Here is a 21,701-nt window from a genome sequence, read left to right as displayed (position 1 = left end):
CATATTAATATTATAATCTGGATTATAAACAAATTTATCTGATCACATTTTATTTTAAGGTCCAATTCTCACTACTAAGTACGACTTTTGCCTCAGTAAACTCCTGATTTGCAGCTTATTAATAGTTAGTAAGGTAGTTGTTAAATTTAGGTAAGGTTAAGGGATTTAAAATATGGTCATGCAGAATAAGGTATTAGTATCTGTTTTATAAGTACTAATAAACAGCCAATATGCTAGTAATATGCATGCTGGTTAATAGTGATAAATAAAGTTATCATTTATCTTATTTTAAGATAGTTTGAATGTTTACTGAAACAATAAGGCAAAAATACAGGAAGCACTTTATTATAGAGACCAGTTCTCACTATTAACTAGTTGCTTATTAGCATGCATATTATTAACATATTGGCTATTTATGAGTACTGGCTATATATAAAGCATATATCCTGCAATACCATATTCTACATCCCTAATGCCACCCCATACCTAAACTTAACAACTGCCTTACTAACTATTAATAAGCACCATATCAGGAGTTTATTGAGGCAAAAGTCGTGGGTAATGGTTTGTTAATGGTGAGAATTGGACCTTAAAATAAAGTGTGACTGACCTTGATGCACAATTAATAGAACTACATTTGAATAACTAATTCATTTGGCTCGTGACTAACTGCAAAGTTAAATAATAGTGAATAAATGTAAAGACAAAATGCAAGCTACTGATTCATAACAAGTAAAAACACGAGCGTGCGCAACTATGACTGACTTTATCATCGAGCACAAAGTCATCCTCTGTTCTAGGCAGAGCATGCACAATTAATTAGTAAATCATTAATTAAGTCACGCATCGATTATTTCGGTTGCAGGGCGTGGAATGAGCTGATCGCTTTAATCAAACCCCAAACAGATTGGGAAGCACCTGGTCACATGACTGTTAATTAAAACCTACTACATTAATGCGTTTAAGACGCATCCTTTAATATTCAAGTTGATGAAAAAGGACAAAAGACTCTTATATGAATTGAATACACAAAGTGGCCCTTTTTCACAATAAGACATAGCACATAAATATGCACTCGGTTACATGCACACACACACACTCGTGCTCTGTTAGCCTGGCACATAGGGTCCGCTCATTACAACAATGCCAAGCTACCGGTTGCTAAGGAGACCTGTGGGAGAGGGAGTGATCCTGTTGCTATGGCAGCAAGCCTGCTTCCTGCCAACTGTCTTTCCCCGTGAGATCTGACCATAGTAGGCAGAGAAAGACAGAAAGAAAGAAAGGAAGACAGGGAATTGAATGTAGGAGAGCCGGAGTGCGCGTGAGGGTGCGTCGGGGGTGTAAGAGGGGTTATGGGTATGATGTTGAAAGAGACAGACTTTATAAAGAACACAGCAAGCGGGGTAGCGATGGAGGAGGGGTGGCAGACAAACCACAAAACCAGGGGAGAGAATGTGCTGGGAAAATTGATAGAGTTCGAAAGAGGGAAAATAAAAGAGGCGCTTGTAAAGAGACTGAGCGAGGGCGCCTTCCGGAGCGCCATTTTCAGCCGCTCTTTCCCATGAAATGACTCGCCGACGTACCACGCCGCGTCCCATTGTGCTCGTCCGCTGGCGACAGCACAAGATGGCCACAAACTACCTCTAATTGTTCAAAGTCAACACTCGAACCCCACCTCCCAGCATGCACTTTGTTGTGTAGCGACCCGGCCCCGCTCGTTAAACTAACCTCAAACTGGCCTGGCTTTTGGGAAGTTTGTGGAACCGGATCCCGTCTTTCCTCATTAAGCGCTACAGCACGTCGCGGCTCGAATTGATCAAATGTACACCTGATATAAGTGGCGTGTCATCACAGGTGTGTCTGATAAAAGACTTGACAGAATACAAATTAATTATGCTGCACTGCGCAAAAGATTCATTAAACACAAATTCAGAGGCGACGTGAGAAGCAACATCCCTGCAAAACTCTGCTGTGGAAACAACATCCTGGAGCAAGACGAGACCATGGCCGTAACCGGGCTTTGAAAATTAGTGAGGGTTAGGATTTGTGCTATAATCACCTCTAAAAATACAACTCATGAAATACACTTAACACGTTAAAAGTGACAGACACGTAGATGTTTGTGAAAGATGTTTTCTCTGCTTTGGAACAATGAACATTGTTAAATTATATCATATTGCACTTAAGGGAAGTCGTGGCCTAATGGTTAGAGAGTCGGACTCGTAATCCAAAGGTTGTGGGTTCGAGTCTCGGGCCGGCAGGGATTGTAGGTGGGGGGGAGTGAATGTCCAGCGCTCTCTCCACCCTCAATACCACGACTGAGGTGCCCTTGAGCAAGGCACTGAACCCCCAACTGCTCCCCGGGCGCCGCAGCATAAATGGCTGCCCACTGCTCCGGGTGTGTGTTCACGGTGTGTGTGTGTTCACTGCTGTGTGTGCGCACGTTGGATGGGTTAAATGCAGAGCATGAATTCCGAGTATGGGTCACCATACTTGGCAGTATGTCACTTCACTTCACTATTACTATCAGTTAGGGGTGGATCATTTCATAAGTTGTTTATTACTCATGCAACAATACATATTACTCAGGGGCGGACTTAACATTTAAGAGAGGTAAGATAACGCTTAGGGCCCTGGGGAATCATGAGGCCCCATCTGATTTTGGCTAAATATATTTGCAGCATTGAGCAATAAAGCCAATCACAGACATCTGTTGATTTCTTGAACGCAATGACCGGAAGTGTTTAAGTTAGAATCCAGTCACCGCTCAAAACGCAGAGTTTTGCAAGCTTGCGAATCCTCTCATTATAACAAAGTGTAGATACGATGTAAATAAGAGATTCGTTGTGCAGTGTAGAGAGCTTATTAATGGAAAGTCCTGAGATCGCAATGAACTGAAGTGAATGACAGCTTTTAGTGATTATAGAGGGATTGTAATTGATTAATTACTGTCAGTTTAAGTGCTGATGATGCAGTGTTGCCAGATATTGCTAAGACAACAAATAAAAACCAAACCAAATTAAAGTTTTTTGTACATAAGATAATGATATCGCTAACCCTAAACTGCAACTTCCCACTTTATTAACTTTCTAAAGTGTCAAATTAGGTGGAAAAGACAAGTCCAAAACTGTGTATAATAGCTGGATCTGGCAACACTCGCTCACTCACGACTCTTTCACACCTCGTTCACTCCGGCAGCATCTCGCAGAGATCATTTTCATAACACGGACGCTAAACTTTCTTGCAAACTGTCTAAACTGAATTATACATGCAGACACTCATATGAGGAGTTTTAAACTGCAAATTAGCCATTAAGAGAACAAATTTCATTTTTGAACATGAAAAATTTACAGAGGTCTGGACCTCAGTGACCTCATAGCTGGCTACAGCCAAGGCGACGTCCAAAAACTTGGGAAGACAAAGAGAAAAGGAGATGATATTGATTGAGCTCAGGAGAAGAGGGTCAAATGAGGAGAGAAAGCGGGCAAATCTACTGTCTCAGATGTAAATGGGTTTTTTGGCTGCCGTTGGATCACAATTGGTTCCATACTGCCATGCTCTTCTGCCTTTGTGAGGTTTTTCTTTTTGATTCAGGCTCTCATGACAGCGCTGTTTAAATGAGAGACAGAGGAGCACTGGCACATATTCTCCCACAGATAAAGTGGGAATAAAGTTGGTTTGGGAAGGAGGGGGCACTCTGAATTCTTTCCTCAGCTGCGCGCAGACGCGAATCAGGCTGTTAAAGACATCTATCTGTCTCTCTGGCCGGGTCTGTTTCTCATTCGCAGGGAATGTGGCGTCTGTCGAGAACGGGAGTCTGGCCCTCCACACAGACACACAAGCACATATTCGTTCATTTGTTTATGCACACATTTGGAGGCATGGCCATTATTGACTTATTCATGCGTGTGTTTATTTCCAGAGCAAGCCGTGTCTGCCGAGCCCCTCTGTTCCCCAACCTCTTTACCGAGGTTATAGGGTTCACTTGGAATTCTCCCACATTAGCCGAATCGCTCTGATTCAACATGAACGCCACTCTGCTCTATGTCTGCAATGACTTCTTCCCAATGGAGCTCCGTCGTTCCACATTCATTCATTCTTCCCAATGCAATTGAAACTTGCAAAAATAATGATTGAATGTTTCAAACACGTTCCAGTCTGCCATTCATCAGCAGATAGACCGACCCCAAACTCACACCATTTTTTGAGCTGGTGTGAGGTGTCAGACCAAAACATTTTGAGTTGATTGTTGAGACCACTGCATCTCAGACCAACGGTTTCAACAATCTACTTTGCAATGTTTTCGGGAAAACAGCCCTGGTCAGGATTCTCAAAAACAAAAACAATGTTTTGATTTTTGGGGGAAAATCAACTTTGCTTGAATGTCTCTGCATATTAGGCTATGTTTACACGACAAGGATGTAGTCAAAAACGGAAAAGTTTTCCGATTCGCATTTACACACATATCTGCGAAAACGGCCAAAAACGCTGTATTACTACTGTATGGCCAGGCCAGTAGTTGGCGCTGTCACCTTGTTAGTAAACAGTACTTGTAGGGAACTGACGATTATATGATGCGTCTCCGCTGTTGGTGAAGTAAATCCACACTTTGCTGAAGAAGCATTAGCAAACTCTTGAGCAGCAACAACAGTACCATGTACTCCACCATTGTTGTGTTTGTTTGTTTGCGCTTGCCTTTAAATTGCCCCTAATATTGGTTATGAAAGGTTAATATTTTGGCTTTGGGAGTCCTCAACAACAGGTTGATAAGCATGCAATTTCAAAAAACACTTTCATTTTCTTATAATATGCATTTATTTTTACCTTATTTGCTCAACGACTACCAAACGATTCGCTCAACGAATCATTTTTCCAAACCCCTCCTTTGCTTGAGGCTAATCTGCGGTGATTGGTCCGATTTCATTTAAAGCAGTGTGCAATGCTGCATTGTGTACAGCCATTACCAGGGAAACAGCTATTTTGGAGCGGCACCTAGTGGCAACAAGTGGGCGGGCAATATGCTAATGTTTCATGTTGACGTCAACATGAAACGGCTTAAGATTCGTTTTAAAAATGACTCGTTTCAATGATTCAGTGTTGACTGTTTCAGAGATTATAACTTTATACACGGTGCACTTTCAGATTTAAAGCTTTGCAGGATGTTTTCATTCACTTAGAGCTGTGTTACTCACTGCATGAAAGGTCATTTTCAAAAATCCATAATAGGGGCACTTTAAAATCGGCACGTACTGCACATGTTTACACGTACTATGCACGTGCTTGACATCAAGATTCCCGTATTGGGTGTTTACACGGAAACGATAACGGCAGCGTTTTCAAAAACTTGCACTTTGAATATGCATTTTCAGTCCCCAAAACACCGTTGTCATGTAAATGAACAGGCAAAACGCATAAAAAGTTTCCCGTTTTTGGCTGAAAACATTGTCGTGTAAATGGCCCCTTAGACTGGGATACAAGACAGATCTTACCATCAGTTCTCAGATATGGTTAATTTACAAGTTGTCTCAAACATTTCTCCTAAAGCTTCTTTTAAGAAATGCTTGCACAAACCAGACATTTTGTTGACAGACTAACGCCGTGTCCTAACTACACACAACATGTGATAAAACATATTTTCCATGTTAATCGAAGTTTTTGTCCTAACCAGCTGCGACACTGACACGCAAGATTTATTTTAGAAACAGTTTCTATTTCTGCGATGATCACATTTCTGACAGTGATAATCTCAAGTATTGATTCTGTGCTTTATTCAATGTTAAAAGTGTCTAATGTGAGTTTGAATATCATATTGTGTGACATTTATAGCCATACTGAAAGCAACGAGAGATAGTTTACCTCAGATCTTGAAAATAAATTGTGCATTAAAACATTTACGTTAAAACCGCAAACTCAATGCGATGAATGGTAGTTTTCCATGAATGGTATCAGTCACTCAGTATGTACATTTAATAATTTTAAAAAGGTTTCATATTTATGCATTAGATTATAAACGTGTCCATTTCCTTCCGAGTGCAGTGCGCTTCCAGAGAGAGCCCGCCCACACACACTTTTGATTGGCTGTGATATTTGATTGATTCTGTCCCGTCGCATTGTCGTGCCAAATCGCATATAGTGTAACATTACCGAGCTATCTGCTTGTGAAGGGTCCAAGCCTTCGTTATCCTAACGCACTTTTCATTAAACTAGCCTTTCAAAAGTGTATAGTATACACTATAGTCTCCACTAATGGTGTACCAGACACCAATATTTTAATGATTCAGAAAAGATGAATCACTGTCTGGTCACCTGAGCTTTCAGTATGGAAATAAAGGTTAGAATCAATTTTTTTCGTTAGCGAGTGTATATTATCACCATTTTTTGATTGCTTCTGGGATCTGATAGCGCAGTTTGAGCCGTAAACGCTCACGTGTGACATCAGATTCAACAACTGAGCAGAATGAATGACGAGAAATGTTCATTTTAGATCTCTGATGGCTTTTGATTGCAGACTTTGGTATCCTGCCAAACATTTTGAGACATTTTAGAGATCTTTTTCTGAAATGCTAGAGGAGACACATCTGAGATGACTTTCTTAGAGATATTAAAGGGATCTCATTTGTGATTATTCTTTCCTATGGGCTTCGTCTCAATCTTTGGTCTGAATCTATGGGAAAACGTAAGGTAGATCCACATTTCTTCGAACAAAGACAGCCCAATTAAGTCAGTTTGAGTTAGGGTCTGTGCGCCGGAGAGAGGGGTGGAGAGATGGAGCGCCGAAGAAAGAGGCAGTCCATAAAAGCAGTCTAACGAAGGGGAAAAAGGAGGGAAAATAGAGGAAGAAGGGTAAAAGAGGAGAGCTCGAGCGACTTTGTAGCCGAAGCGAAGCAACTTCTCTTCTTTTTTTTTTTTTTAGCTCCTCAATGGGAAGACATATGAAATATTAATAACAGCTCTAGCCATCGACTTCAGAGGCCCGCGCTAAAACTTAGTGTCTAATGAGACTCAGCTCATGAATTGCTAATGAGGATGCTTGGAATGTGTGTTTTAAGTGTTTGTGTGTGTGAGTGTGTGTGTTGTGATGGGGGGAGGGGTCATTTGGTTGTGTTTGTGTGTGTGTGTGTGTGTGTGTGTGTGTGTGTGTGTGCGCGCTCGGGGGTGTGTATGGGTGGGGGTATGAGGGATGCAAAGTCTTTGGGAGACTTAACGGAGAACTTCATTAAAAAGCTGAAGTCTACACACACACACACACACACACACACACTGTGCATATTCAACAGCCTCACATGCATAAACACTCGCATATCACTTAACATACAGCCATGACCGAACAGACTCCTAAAGACCTATAGACAAAATATTTCTTGTCTATACTCTGGTTTTATAATCTTAGAGTTGGCATATATATGAAGGCTTTTAAAATATTTAATTCAAATACTTTGACGTTACACATACCACCTCCACTTTAGAAAACTCGTTAATGAAACATTTTTGAAAAATTCTCTTTAATTTCACATGTGTTCCGAATGACTGGCAGTTAGAAAAAAATCTACAGTTTCATCAAATATATATATATATATATATATATATATATTCAACACTATCATTATTCAATGAAAACATTCAAACCTTGCACAGCGTGCAAAATGTGAATATGCACAAGCGCAAAAGAGATTTGTGAGTTTCAGAAGAGGGGAAGATCTTCAGTGTACAGTAACTTAGATGTCTATCATGAATTCAGAATGCATGAAATAGCAGCTTTGTGGTACTTTTATGGTAACATTTAGTCATTTTTGAAGCTCAACAGTCTCAATACTCATTCACATTCATTGTGAATAATATCTGCTTTTGTTTTCCACACAAGAAAGCAATCGTATGGGTTTGGGACGACGAAGACGGTGAGTACATGGCGCTATGTTTTTGGAGGCATGAACTGTTCTTTTCTAAATCTAAAACTGATCTAAATGCTTATGATAATAATATGAGGAACCGCTGATCTTCTCAAGCAGCCCAGTGAGAAGACATCAAGCCACGTGGACCATATCAAATCAATTCTTTGTCAATGAGCAGTAATACAGTGGCATCGTGTTGAGTCATAAGAGACACAATCTAACCTCATTTTTGACCTGAATGTACATACTATAATGTACACAATATGTGGCTTTTTGCCTGCATGTTTTCTGGCACAGTTATGCGAACATAGAGAGTCTGAAGTCTACATGCGCTGAAGTGCCTAGGTCTGCTTCTGCACATGCATTGGAGAGATTATGTGTCAATGTGGGTTTATTCATATACTCGGGATAAACGCAGGCCTGCGATATTCCTCTCTTCTATATGTCTGTGTGTGAGTGTGTGTGTCTTTCCGCCTGAGTGCCGCTGTCGGTGGGCATCGCTCAGATTCAGCTCGGCAGGCCGAGCAGATCATTAACAGAGACGGGAGAGAGAGAGAGAGAGAGAGAGAAATCGGCTTTGTTCAGAATGGAATATGAATGCTTACTATGCAGTATACAATGAATATTATTTTTAAATAGTACAGGAAACTGTGCACAGCATGTAGTGATTTTAGAATTATTTGTAAAAAGGATTAACTTTTGTATTATGTAAAAAAAACTAATAATAAAAGTTAAAAATCACAGATGTTGTATTATTTCTGGTTCATTGGAACACATCGAGTGCCCCAAATGCATTGTGGGATACAGTGTGTCTTGTATATTTATATACTACACATTTTGGCAAATTAAGTAGGTCATCTGAGTATTCTGTGCATACATCATTTTGCATACTGTGCTTAGTATATATAATAGAGAAAGGGAGTAGAAGTAGTATGTCATTCTGGACGCAGCCACTGGCTTTGGGCTTCTCATTATCTGTCTTGAGAGGAGAAGAACGCAGGCCGGCCAGCTCACTGTTCACAGTCACGCAGTTACAGACGCAAACACACATATCCGTCCAATTCGCAAACTCATTCCAATTTATGTCTTTGAGTGTCTCCCAATCACAGTTTTTAAGGGTTTAATGTTTTTCCCTCTCTCACTGTCTACACAGAATAGTGTACTAACATACTACTCTTACTATCTCTGCAATATGCATATTTCATCACACTCATCAAATGTTTCATGTGACACTGAAGACTGGAGTAATGATGCTGAAAATTCAGCATCGATCAATAAAATGCTTTTTACAATATATTACAACAGAAAATAGAATTCAACAGTTTCATACTATTTCATAATATCACTGTTTCACTGTATTTTTGATCAAATAAATGCAGCGTTGGTGAGGAGAAGGGACTTACTGTATTCACACCATTTTAAAAACACAGCTTTAAGTAGGCATTTTTACACAAATTTGCTAAATGTTTCATTTTCTTTAAAATAACTGAACACTACGCACAAGCACAATTGCTTAGTATCGTATAACAACAGCAGTTAAGTATTTATTCAATATAATTAAAAAGAAATATTTATTTAAAATAGAAGGCACACGTGTTCACTGCACAGTATGCAGCAATATATATATATTATAACCCCTCTGCCATTTATTATACATAAAGAAACAAAAATAAATAAATCTAAATAAAACAACTGTTCATGTTGCTGTGGAGCTGTAGATTGAGAATATCTGAATATGGCACAAGAATACCTATAGCTAAAGCAGCTAATGTTATGTTTTATGGTAATATTTGATAAGTATATTTTTTATGGTGAAAAAAAAGTATAACGTAAGGTTATCAAACCAATAGCATGTTATGCAGAGCTGAAATAGCATCACTCAAAAAATGAAGCTCCTAAATCTGTCTGCTTTTGACATCGATCTAAATCATCTCAAACAGTAAAAAGGACTGTTTCAAGTGCATGTCTGTCTCATTTCAATTCTACCACCCCTCTTCCAACAGCCTTTTTCCTCCTTTTTTAATTCCCTCATGGTTTTCTTTTCCACCCCTCTTTCCTTGGCACTAGTTAATACGCAGATTAATGTTACTATTAACACACTGATGGAGTCTGATGGCAAGCCATCAAAGACAATAAAGATGCTTAATGGAATCCAGGATTTGATGTAGTCAAAATTTGGGGTGAGGCTATAAATCAATAGAGACGGTTACTCAACCCATTAAAATAAAACTATAATAAAATAAAATAAAGTGTGGGAATGTGTATGTTAGAGCAATAGAACACTAGATTCCAAAATCTAAAAATCCTTAAAGAAATGGTCCACCCAAAACAGAAAATTCTGTCATTATTCACCCTTGTGTTTAGTCTTTCTTTCTTTTTTCCGTACAGTTGCCAACATTCTTCAAAATATCTTCTTTTGAGTTCAACAGAAGAAAAAAACACTCATACAAGTTTGGAACAACATTAATGTGAGTGAATAATGATAGAACTTTCATTTTTGGGTGAGCTGTCCCTTTAAGGAATATGTTCAGGATTCCAAATGGATTTTCTGTAGTAATTAAAAAGGATCCTCTAAAGTCGGGTGCACACTGTGCATTTTTTTATAATCATTTACAACTGTTGCTTGTCAGTATGACATGACCCCAGATGTTGGGCAAACGCCAAGGCAAACTGTGCGACTATCGTTTATGCCAGACTGTATGGATTACAAAATACTTCTGTCATAATTGACCACCAACATCCTCACTTTTGGTAGTCTGACAAAGTCAAGAAAAAACACAGTGGTTGCACCGGTCACACTGGAGATAGAAGGTCAGCTGAAGCGCACTGCATTGTGGGATACACCATTGCACACACTGAGCTCTGTTGTGTATTACACAGTTTGGAAAAACGTAGTAGGTCATCTGGGTACTCCACAGCGTGTATAAACAGAAATTAAAAAATAAATAAAAATAACAACAAGAAATGAAAACTATATATATATATATCATTACAAGTATGTAAAAGATAAATCATAAAAAAAGAGAAGCCATAAAATCCAGAGACTGAGAGAGGCGAGCGAGACACAGGGAGACGTGCTACGAGGGTTCATTCCAGGCTATGTGTCGTGTCTGAGAGTTAGCAGTGACATGGGCGGCATATTAAACGCTTGGGCCTGCATCCTGACCCATTTTCATCAAACTGACAAACAAAATCCACACACTGTCTGCTTCATAAAAATATTCCACCGCATGCAGACACATCACGCTTATCTACAATTTAGCTACGCAAATAAAATATACTAGACAGAAAGTGAATATACAAATCTTTTCAGCGTGAAATATGCGGCGAGAGAAACCGTTTACATTTAGCAAGAAATGCCTTCGAGAAATCACCTCACCGAAAGAGAAACATGACCTTGATCTCAAAACATATTGCTCTGAGCACACTTTTCAATTCTGAATGAGACCGGCGAGATTCTGTAGTCAGACTGAGCATCGAGAAAGACGCTGCCAAGATTATTCAATAAACTCTGCTCATTTTTTCCATCACTTTGTCTCCTGCTTCCTGCTCTTCACCCGCCTCTGTCCTGCCTCAGAAGAGTTAGCCAATGATTACTAATTTGGATGTCAGACAAAATGTGTGTAACTCTCTTAGCTGTTGTTGTGTGTGTGTGTGTGTGTGTATATATATATATATATACTATATATGTATATAATTTTTTGACAGCATCTAGTAAAGACTTTTTTTTTTTTTCTGGCAAGATCTAACATTTGCTAAAACCAAACTATTCTTCTTATTTTTATTTGTTTATTTTTTTATAAACTCATAACCCTATGCAGTAGGGTTTGATTGATTTACATGCACACACACACACACTTTGTGTTAAAATCATGAATAATACTACATATTTATGTAGAATCCCAGATTGAAGGTCATTGCACACTGAGTCTGAAATTTTCGGATGCGTTTTTCCGTTTTTTCGTATTCCTCATCCTTTCCTATCAAAATGCATGCTACGGGTGCAAAAACGCAGAAAATCAAACCTGATCCGATTTTTTTTTATGTCGGCCGAACATTTCGGAGGCAGTGTGTAAACGTGATTGACACAACATGAGATCGTATTTATTTTTGTGAAAATTTCGAACTTGGTGTGCAATGCATTTTATCAGTCAAAAATACAGGAAAAACGGCAAAATTGTGGAATATTATTACAATTTAAAATAATTGTTTTATATTTGAATATACTTTAGTAATGTAATTTATTGCTGTGATCAAAGCTGTATTTTCAGCATCATTACTCCAGTCTTCAGTGTCGCACGATCCTTCAGAAATCACTGATTTGCTGCTCAAGAAACATTTCAGGTTATTATTATCATTATAGAAAAGTTTTTTTGTTTGTTTCTTTTGTTTGTTTTTTTTCCTTGAATAGAAAGACATCATTTTTTGAAATACTGAAATATTGAAATTGGAATCTTTTGTGACATCATACATGTTTGAGTCACATTAATTTAATGCATCCTCGCTCAATAAATCCTTAGTATTTGAACCATAGAAGACCTAAGCCATATCTAATAATGTCTAAATTTCTGCACATTTTGTGACTGTTTTGTAGATACCTCATAACCTTATTTTCATTTGCATCAAATAAAACATCTGCCTGAACTTAAGTTCATTGTGATATAATCGATTCAAATGAATCCAGCACATAAAAACAAACGCTGACTCTCTATTCCTGTCTGAGCTGGTGGTTTTAGGCCTGAGTAATCTGGATGTCAACAGTCGGAGTCTGCTCCGTGAGACGAGGGTCAGTCCAACAGCGGATGTGGAGCCACACTGGCAGGCTTTCTTCTGCGCATGCATTAATCATAGCTGCTCTCCTCTCGCCTATTACAGCTCATCAATCTCAGTTTGCCCAGCGCTCCGGTGGGGGGGAGTCTTATGAAGATCTGATTAAATATGTAAGCACCTGATAATAGTAGCACATTCCAGGCTTCCGAATCAATCGTCTTTAATGCATACAGGCTCTAGCGAGTATCTAAGAGACTGTGGTCTGGGTCAGAGGTCACGGAGGCGTCTGTCCTTTCATTCAGCTTACTTGATTCTGATGCTGAACTGCTGTGGGCGACAGGTCCAGGTGAAAAATCACACCAAAGAATCTGAATATAATGCATAGTCTGCTGCAACATCACTGAAAGCGATATTTCTGAAAGCACGAGAACGGAAAAGGTGCAAGCGTGACACTCGAGGGTGTGTGTGAGCGTGTGGAGGCCGGGAATGTGTGTGTGTGTGAGCAGAGCTTCATGGCTTTAATTAAGGTGGAATCAGAGCAGGATCTGTGCTGCCGTGATAACGAGCCTCATCTGAATTATTAACGAGAGCTGCACCCCCATGGACGTGAAATCCCGTCAGACTGCCTCTCACACACGCAAACAAACAATTCCAGCACATGCATATAATAACACACAAATAGTATCCAACCATATAAAAGCACTGAGGTGCAACACACCAACATATGGAACATCAAACTGTAGGTTTATCTTCTTGCCATACAATTATGAACTATAATATTTTGTTTTTTAATTCTTAGTTATTGTCTTAGGGGCAAAGTTCACTGGCCAATATTGTTACACTCAGTACATCACAGCCCCCAATTAAATAGCTTAACGAGTGCAACTTATTTCCTGTCTGGACACATTCCACCCCTGATTGTGGCTCTTTTAAGAAGATAAAGAGGGGGGAAAAAAAGTAAATTATATGTTTGTTTGTTTGTTTGTTTTTGATAAATCGGTGGATATTTCGTATGAATTTGTGCAAAAAACTCCACCTTTAAACCTTACTGTCAGTCGGGTGTAAGGAGAAAATGTACAAAGGAGATTATACAAATTTGGATTCACCACCAGTTCACCAAAATGTAAAACAGTTACAAACTGCATTGTGTTTATAGCATATTTCCTCATGAAACAGGACATTTGGGCAGGAGAAAAGTTCCCGTCCCATTCAGTGAGAGGCGGTATTACAGTCACAAAGACATGGAAGTGACGATAGATCTTCTTCCGTATTGTGACGTAATGTATATTTGAGTGTAATTGGATTATTAAATGTAGGGCAGGACTTGTTTCTAATCATTGGTTATTGACTGCATTTTGAAATGTGGCCGGTGCACTCAAAAATGAACGTGAATTTGCCATCGATTGTGGAGGGGCGGAGTTTAAACTCACAATTTTACTGGAGAGACGAGTCTGTTGTTTTACCAGAAGATCCAGAGCTAACATTTTGATTCAAAATTAGGAGCTACATTTTTTATGATGCATATATATGGATGCATCATTCACAATAAGATCATAATCTGCATGGGTTGAATTTTAATTTCACGCCGACTTTAAAAAATGTTACCGGACAGAGATCCGTATACACTCCAGAGTGCAAGATGTTTGGTCCATTTTCCTGGAAGCGAAATGTCATTTTGAAATATGTATGACCTGCTGAGAAATAATTCAGTCATTTTTAAGAGTAAACTTAAATGCATCAGGTTGCCAGTTGCAGTCAAATCCTTCTAGCAGATATTTTTACTGACTAAAAATGCTTATTTTTATTTTATTTTATTCTATTTACTTACTATTGGCATAGAGTCTGGTTTACTTCAAACTTATTCTGGCAAAGAACCGCCCATCTCAGAAACCACCTGACTGACATGAAAAACATGGTTTTGACATATGTGTGAATTTGATAGAATTGATGCTACCATATTAACCAAAACTATAATCTATATATTAACTTAGAACTGAAATAAATATGTAATGCTATCAGTAAAATTCCTTAGTCTTACTTAGCTTTCATCTGCCATCTACTCCAACATAATTTCATTAGGCAATATTAGTACAGTAGGGTCTATAGTAGTATCTTCTCTTTTTTTTTTTTTTTTGCATGTTGGGAAACAACCAGCATTTTGCTGCAATACTGCCACCTACTGTGTTGGAGAGTCTACCAGATGCAGTACACGCACTGAATTATTTCTGTAGCATTAACATGATATTGATATTTCATTTTTTACATATTACAGTTATTGTCAATACTTGTATATATCAACATCCCCACAGCCAATCACAATGGATTTTGCTATTTTTGTATTCAATGTGCATCAGATAGGTCTATTGAGAATACGAATTAAGACTTAAAAAGTCAGTGATTTTTCTTTCACATACTGTATCTCAACCACTGATCTTGTCTCCAATAAAAACCCTCATTCTAACTGATTTCTATATGTTAGAATGAGTATGTATATAATGATGTATATATGATGTATATAATGTTTCAAGTGTACAACATGCTTTTTTGTCATTATCAATCTAATTGTACAGAAAATGCTGAGTTTTCAGTATGGCCGACTGCGCTGCAGTCACTTCTTCTACACAGTAACAATGACAGTGTTTCTCCAGAGCTGAGGCCATCCAACTGAACCACGGCTCTGGCCAAATAGCCTGGCACTGAGATCTGCCCCGCATCAATGCCAGGCTGGCCAGCGCTGCCACAGCTGGGGTGAATGAGGAACCCGGTCAACAATTACAAAATGACTGCCACTGTTGCTCATGTTTCTCTGTCTGTTTCTCACTCTTTTGTTACTATGTGTGCTCAACATCTCCTCTACAGTTTCTGTGCCTATTCCTCTCACACTGACACTCAATAATGAAGTTATAAAGTTACAGCAATGAAGATAAAAGGAACGTGTTTTAACTTTGAATTTTGCATCTGTCCCCTTTTTTTCTACATTTATATCCTAGATAATTCACAACAATCGTAAATGAGACCTTCTTAATATTTCAACTATTTTTCCAAGTAAGGAATGAGATTAGATAAGAGATTGCTCAAGTCTCCTGCGTCTCACACATTTCTCCTAACAAAAAAAAAGTCAAGTTTCTCACCAATACCTTCCCAGACTGAATGTTTTGAACTTTACTCATTGTACAGCTCTAAACTCATTTTCAGCTCTAAAGATCATTTCAGTCTATTTGTATCTCAAGGAAAAACATCCTTGATGTTTAAACGAAACATGACTGAGATCTCCAATAAGTTCTTTGTAAAAGCAACCTCTGAGCTATATAATTCTACTTTGACTATAGATAAAGCTATAGACAACATATATTCTCAGTGTCTGGAAAAACCTATAAACCGCTGTAGACACGCATGCATTAACGGTGAGCCCCATCCCATTGCTTATTTTTTTAATCACAGATAAATGCAATAAATACTTGGAAGGCTTGAGGAAATCTGATTAGTGATTTCATACGACTCAACAGCCAGTTCCAGGATGTGACACACTCTTTATGTACTATTAAACCAGATGCCTCACATCAGCGGGCTCCTCTGAAAACCTCACGTTATACCACAGATACGTAGAGACACTTTAAAAGAATGTGAACATGAAAGTAAAACACTCCATCATGGCATCCCTCCATGAACCGCATGCATTGGTCATTTGAATGAGCCATGAGTGTTCTTCATTGCTCTCCTGCCCGCCGTAAAACAGCCATAATCCGAGTCATCACACAAAACCAGAACTATTAATAGCAGCTAATTGATGCCAAAGACGGCGAGGCTCAATGTCCAAGCCAGGCCAGCCGAGAGACACGGTACCGGCTGCCACAGTTTAGACAAGCCGCTCTCGAACAGGATTGCACAACAGTTATTAAAGACAGCTTTCAATGGCACTGACTGCATGTGATCTCTGTCTGCTCCAACCCACCCATCATCTATCTGTCTGTCTGTCTGTCTGTCTGTCTTATCTATCTGTCTGTCTATCTGTCTGTCTGTCTGTCTTATCTATCTGTCTGTCTATCTGTCTGTCTATCTATCTATCTATCTATCTATCTATCTATCTATCTATCTATCTATCTATCTATCTATCTATCTATCTATCTATCTATCTGTCTGTCTGTCTGTCTGTCTGTCTGTCTATCTATCTATCTATCTATCTATCTATCTATCTATCTGTCTGTCTGTCTGTCTGTCTGTCTGTCTGTCTTATCTATCTGTCTGTCTATCTGTCTGTCTATCTATCTATCTATCTATCTATCTATCTATCTATCTATCTATCTATCTATCTATCTATCTATCTATCTATCTATCTATCTGTCTGTCTGTCTGTCTGTCTGTCTGTCTTATCTATCTGTCTGTCTATCTATCTATCTATCTATCTATCTATCTGTCTGTCTGTCTGTCTGTCTGTCTATCTGTCTATCTATCTATCTATCTATCTATCTATCTATCTATCTATCTATCTATCTATCTATCTATCTGTCTGTCTGTCTGTCTGTCTGTCTGTCTGTCTGTCTGTCTGTCTATCTGTCTATCTGTCTGTCTGTCTGTCTGTCTGTCTATCTGTCTATCTGTCTATCTATCTGTCTGTCTGTCTATCTGTCTGTCTGTCTGTATGTCTGTCTGTCTGTCTGTCTGTCTTATCTATCTGTCTGTCTATCTGTGTATCTATCTATCTATCTATCTATCTATCTATCTATCTATCTATCTATCTATCTATCTATCTATCTAGCTTTATTTCTATCTATCTATCTATCTATCTATCTATCTATCTATCTATCTATCTATCTATCTATCTATCTATCTATCTATCTATCTATCTATCTATCTTTATATCTATCTAGCTTTATATCTATCTATCTATCTATCTATCTATCTATCTATCTATCTATCTATCTATCTATCTATCTATCTGTCTATCTGTCTGTCTGTCTGTCTTTATATCTATCTAGCTTTATATCTATCTATCTATCTATCTATCTAGCTTTATATGTATCTATCTATCTATCTTTATATCTATCTATCTTTATATCTATCTATCTATCTATCTATCTATCTATCTATCTATCTATCTATCTATCTATCTATCTATCTATCTATCTATCTATCTATCTATCTATCTAGCTTTCCTGTAGCTCAAATATTAGAGCATGGCGCTAGCAACACTAAGATCATGGGTTCGATTCCCAGGTAAAGCAAGAACTGATAAAAAAATGCATAAATGTAAATGTATCTATCTATCTATCTATCTAGCTATCTATGTTGTGTATGAGTGCTAAGGAGGTTCTGTATATTCCAGAGTAAATATGTTTTAGTGTTTGTTGTGTGTATTGTTTGTGTGAGCGCACGGCCTGCATGTGTCAGAATTAAATGTGCATTAAAATCCGCCGCCAAATGTTATGAGGCCAACATGTGTGAGCATGGTCTGTTTTCCACAACCTTATTTTGATTGAATCAAGTTGTTTTTCTCCATTTTTCCTCCCAGCAGCCAATCAAATCTCTATCCATATGGGAACATATGAGCGACATACAGCTGCACATGCCTGGGCAGCGCAAACAAGTCGTGTAAGGAATTAAACCAGATTTAATTTCAGTTTAAAACTACAGGCTTAAGATTAGTTTAGCCCAGCTCTTTGTCCGCTGTATCCAATGAGAAAACAAGGCTTAAAGCGTGAGGGAAATATCCCATTTAGAAATATTAAAAACTCCTTTTGTTTTGATGATGTAATAAAAGGCCTGTGTGTATCAACTATTGCACACACATGAACCCAACCCCCCCCCCAAAAAAAAATAAAATAAAAAGAAAACATTTTGTAAGACGAGATAAATCCAAACAAGAGCACACCTTCCTTTTAGACCAAGAGCAAATGGAGCAATAGATTGTTTTTTTAAATGAATATTGATATTATTATTACTGATGTAATCAATAAATTTTAAAGCTTTTATTTCTGTATTAATTCTAGGATATTAGCTATGTTCTCTAATACAAAAACATAATGTTCTTCTGGTTGCTTTTTGTATTCTATCTATAAAAGGCTACAATAAATATCTCTAGTCGGTTGACTTCATAATTTTCTGTCATTCTGGATGTTTTGTGATGTGATCTCGGTGCTCTAAAATGCTTGCCAGAAAGCCACAAACCACAGGGAGAAACAGAATTCAAATTCAGCTGTCTGGCTATCATTTTCTAACTTAGATGTTAGTGCTGAGGGAACCTAGAGAGAGAGAGAGAGAGAGAGAGAGAGAGAGAGAGAGTTCCCTTGGGTTCTCCATGAAGCTTGTGCAGTGAGAGCATGTGCATACAGTTCAAACTATCAAATCTGATCTAATTAAAACCTTTGAACCATAAGACACAAAAAATGAACAGCTGAAACGTTCAGCGTTTTTTTTTGTTTGTTTTTTTTTTCGTTTTTTTTTCTTTTGCCAACCAATGTGGTGCAATTATGCGGTTGCATTTGCTTCAGTAAATAACCCTTTCGATTATGTGATGTTTTAATTACAATTTTACACCGCCTATTTTATTTCCCATAGTCTTTTGGATGGATGTCAGGACTGAAGAGGAGACGGCAGAGGGAGGGAAGGAGGGAGGAAGGGGTTAGGAGGAGGAGGGTGCGTGTTGGAGATCTCAGAGCAGACAGACAGGCGTGCGTGAGCGCGCGCGGGGAAGCGGACCGGACCGTGCGTGTCCCCCAGGTGACCTGCCTACTCCAGCTCATCTCACTGACCGCGTCATAATCAAGCTCGATGCGTCATAAACGCGATCCTTGCGTCACACGCGGCCAATATTACGCTTTAAAACTCGTTGAACTCTAGCTCTACCCCCGACTCTCTGAAAGCGTTTCAAATGCACGATTTAGCGACCAGCCCTCAACGTGTGCATGTAGGTATCTGGCACGAGCGAATAACTGCCTTTTGTATAATGCGAAATGCCTACAGAGCATGCAATTCTAACACACACACACAAACACGCGCGCGCTCGCGCGATCAGGTGCATGTCAACCGTACCTTCCAGCCGGCGGAGCTATTGCTGTCTCCTTTATCCTTGAAATAGGGTACAAAGCGCACCATCCAGTCGTAGATTTGCGACAGGGTGAGCCTTTTCTCGGGGGTGCTCTCAATGGCACGCGTGATCAGATCCGCGTACGACTGGTTGCCCCACGCGTTCCGGCGCGACGACTTGGATTTGCGCAGCTGGCCGGCCACATCCAGCGCGGCGCCGGACATGCACGCAGGGGTGGCCGCGATAGGCGCAGGGGCGCCGGCTGGATGCTTGAACTCCGTCGGCGCCCCTCCGCTCCGGCACGCCGGCACGTTTCGCGGCTCCACTTTGACCGGCAGCGCGCGGCTCTCCTCCTCCGGACACGGCAGCGGCCAGGTGCACGACCTCGGGCGGCAGTGCGGCTCATAGTCGGCGTCCAGTTCAACCTGATGCGCGTCTATCCCGCTGCTCTCCATCATTAACATGCTGCTTTGAGCGTCACAAGGCAAGGTCAAGGGGAAAAGCAACAATGCGCCCTTAAATTCAGCGAGGGTGGACTGTGTGTGGTTCTCTCTGTCTGTAGTCTTTTTACAGCAAATGCAAAACGTGAATAAACGCAGAAGCACCGGGATCCGTGAACAGACTGCTCATTCTCGTGTCTCTGCTCTGCTGTGGTGTACTAAACGCGCAAAAGCATCCAATGCATCACGATGTGCAACAGTCTGTCTTCCATATTACTGAACAATTCAGTCACACGCAAGCGGGTGTCCATAGGGCTGAGGTGCTGAAATCACACACTCATCACTGAAGCGTCTCGCGCATGCAAAGTCCCTTTAATCGCGCGCTCGCACCAACTGTTGATTGCTTTGACAGACGGTCTGACAGACACGCTTGTACATCTATCTCATCAAGAAGGGCGAAATCAATTGACTTCCTCTGGAGTCTGGCCACAGTTTCCGTTTGTCTGGAGCTCTCCCGTCCTTTTCTCTCTCTCTCTCTCTCTCTCTCTCTCTCCGCAGATTTGTAAGCGGTGTCTCTTCGCACGAGCGCAGTCACTATTACTGATAGTAGACACGGCGTGAATGGAGCCGCGCGACTCAGCCGCGTCTTCTCCCGATTGTGAATTTCCACACGCGTTTTTTCCACCCTTTTCTCTGCGTTAGATAAAATATTCAGACGAACATTCCTTCCACATCGGTTCACGCCTGTTTGCGGATGACTAGACTGGGCTGTAGCGGCGGATAAATGCTGCTATCAGATAATTGGACGGCGCTTGAATCAAGTCACTCCCTCCAGAACAGGTTTATCCGGGGGACGCGCATCTTCTACCACACAGCATGCATGCCTCTTTAGACAGATTTACATGTGCAGAATTTCCTTGCAAGTCCATCTCTTATGGCAAGTCGTTTTAACATTTATTCCAATTAGTACACTGTAAAAAATGATTTTTGGTAACACTTTAGAATAGGTATCACTTGTTAACTATTAACTACGACTTTTCCCTCAAAAAATATTCCTAATTTGCTGCATATTAATAGTTAGGAATGTAGTTGTTAAATTTAGGTATTGGGTAAGATTAGGGATGTAGAATAAGGCATTAATATGTGCTTAATTAGCACTAGCTAATATTCTAGTAATATGCATGCTAATAAGCAACTATGTAACAGTAAAATAAAGTGTTACCGATTTTTTTGAAGTCGTAAATAAAAATAATTATTGGAGCATGTTTTACAAGAAAATACTACAATATGTTCAAATTTCACATTTATTTCTATGTTATTTGCTGTTTCTTTGTAATCAGCTGTTAATTTACTAGCAGCCTCTGAATGGAAATAAAAGTGTATTTATTACTTTTTCAATTCCTACTTTAACTAACATCTTTCAGTTTCACTATCGTTATACATCACTTGGATTGAATACAATATAGGCCTAATATAAATCAAGTGAGAACGAAATGTTGCTATTTCCAAATAAACATTGGAGTCTAATAAACAGGTCATCGATACTAGGTCGTCTATATAATGTCCGAATAGTTATGA

General features: G+C 39.4%; 1 protein-coding gene across 1 annotated transcript in view; it reads right to left on the bottom strand.

Moving 5' to 3' along the window:
• LOC306885142 (forkhead box protein O6-like) overlaps positions 1-20,147 on the bottom strand; it is a gene marked incomplete at both ends in the record, with an annotated part of 30,127 nt that extends 9,980 nt beyond the window's left edge. The window contains one exon of the mRNA XM_079441497.1: positions 19,689-20,147. Coding sequence (XP_079297623.1) covers positions 19,689-20,147 — 459 coding nt within the window. The remainder of the gene's footprint in view (positions 1-19,688) is intronic.
• Between the last annotated feature and the right edge of the window lie 1,554 nt (positions 20,148-21,701).

This window comes from Barbus barbus (genome assembly GCF_936440315.1).
Source record: "Barbus barbus genome assembly, chromosome: 19".
Lineage (NCBI taxonomy): Eukaryota > Metazoa > Chordata > Actinopteri > Cypriniformes > Cyprinidae > Barbus > Barbus barbus.
Note: the sequence above shows the minus strand (reverse complement) of the source record. Positions and strands in the feature narration are given on the sequence as shown.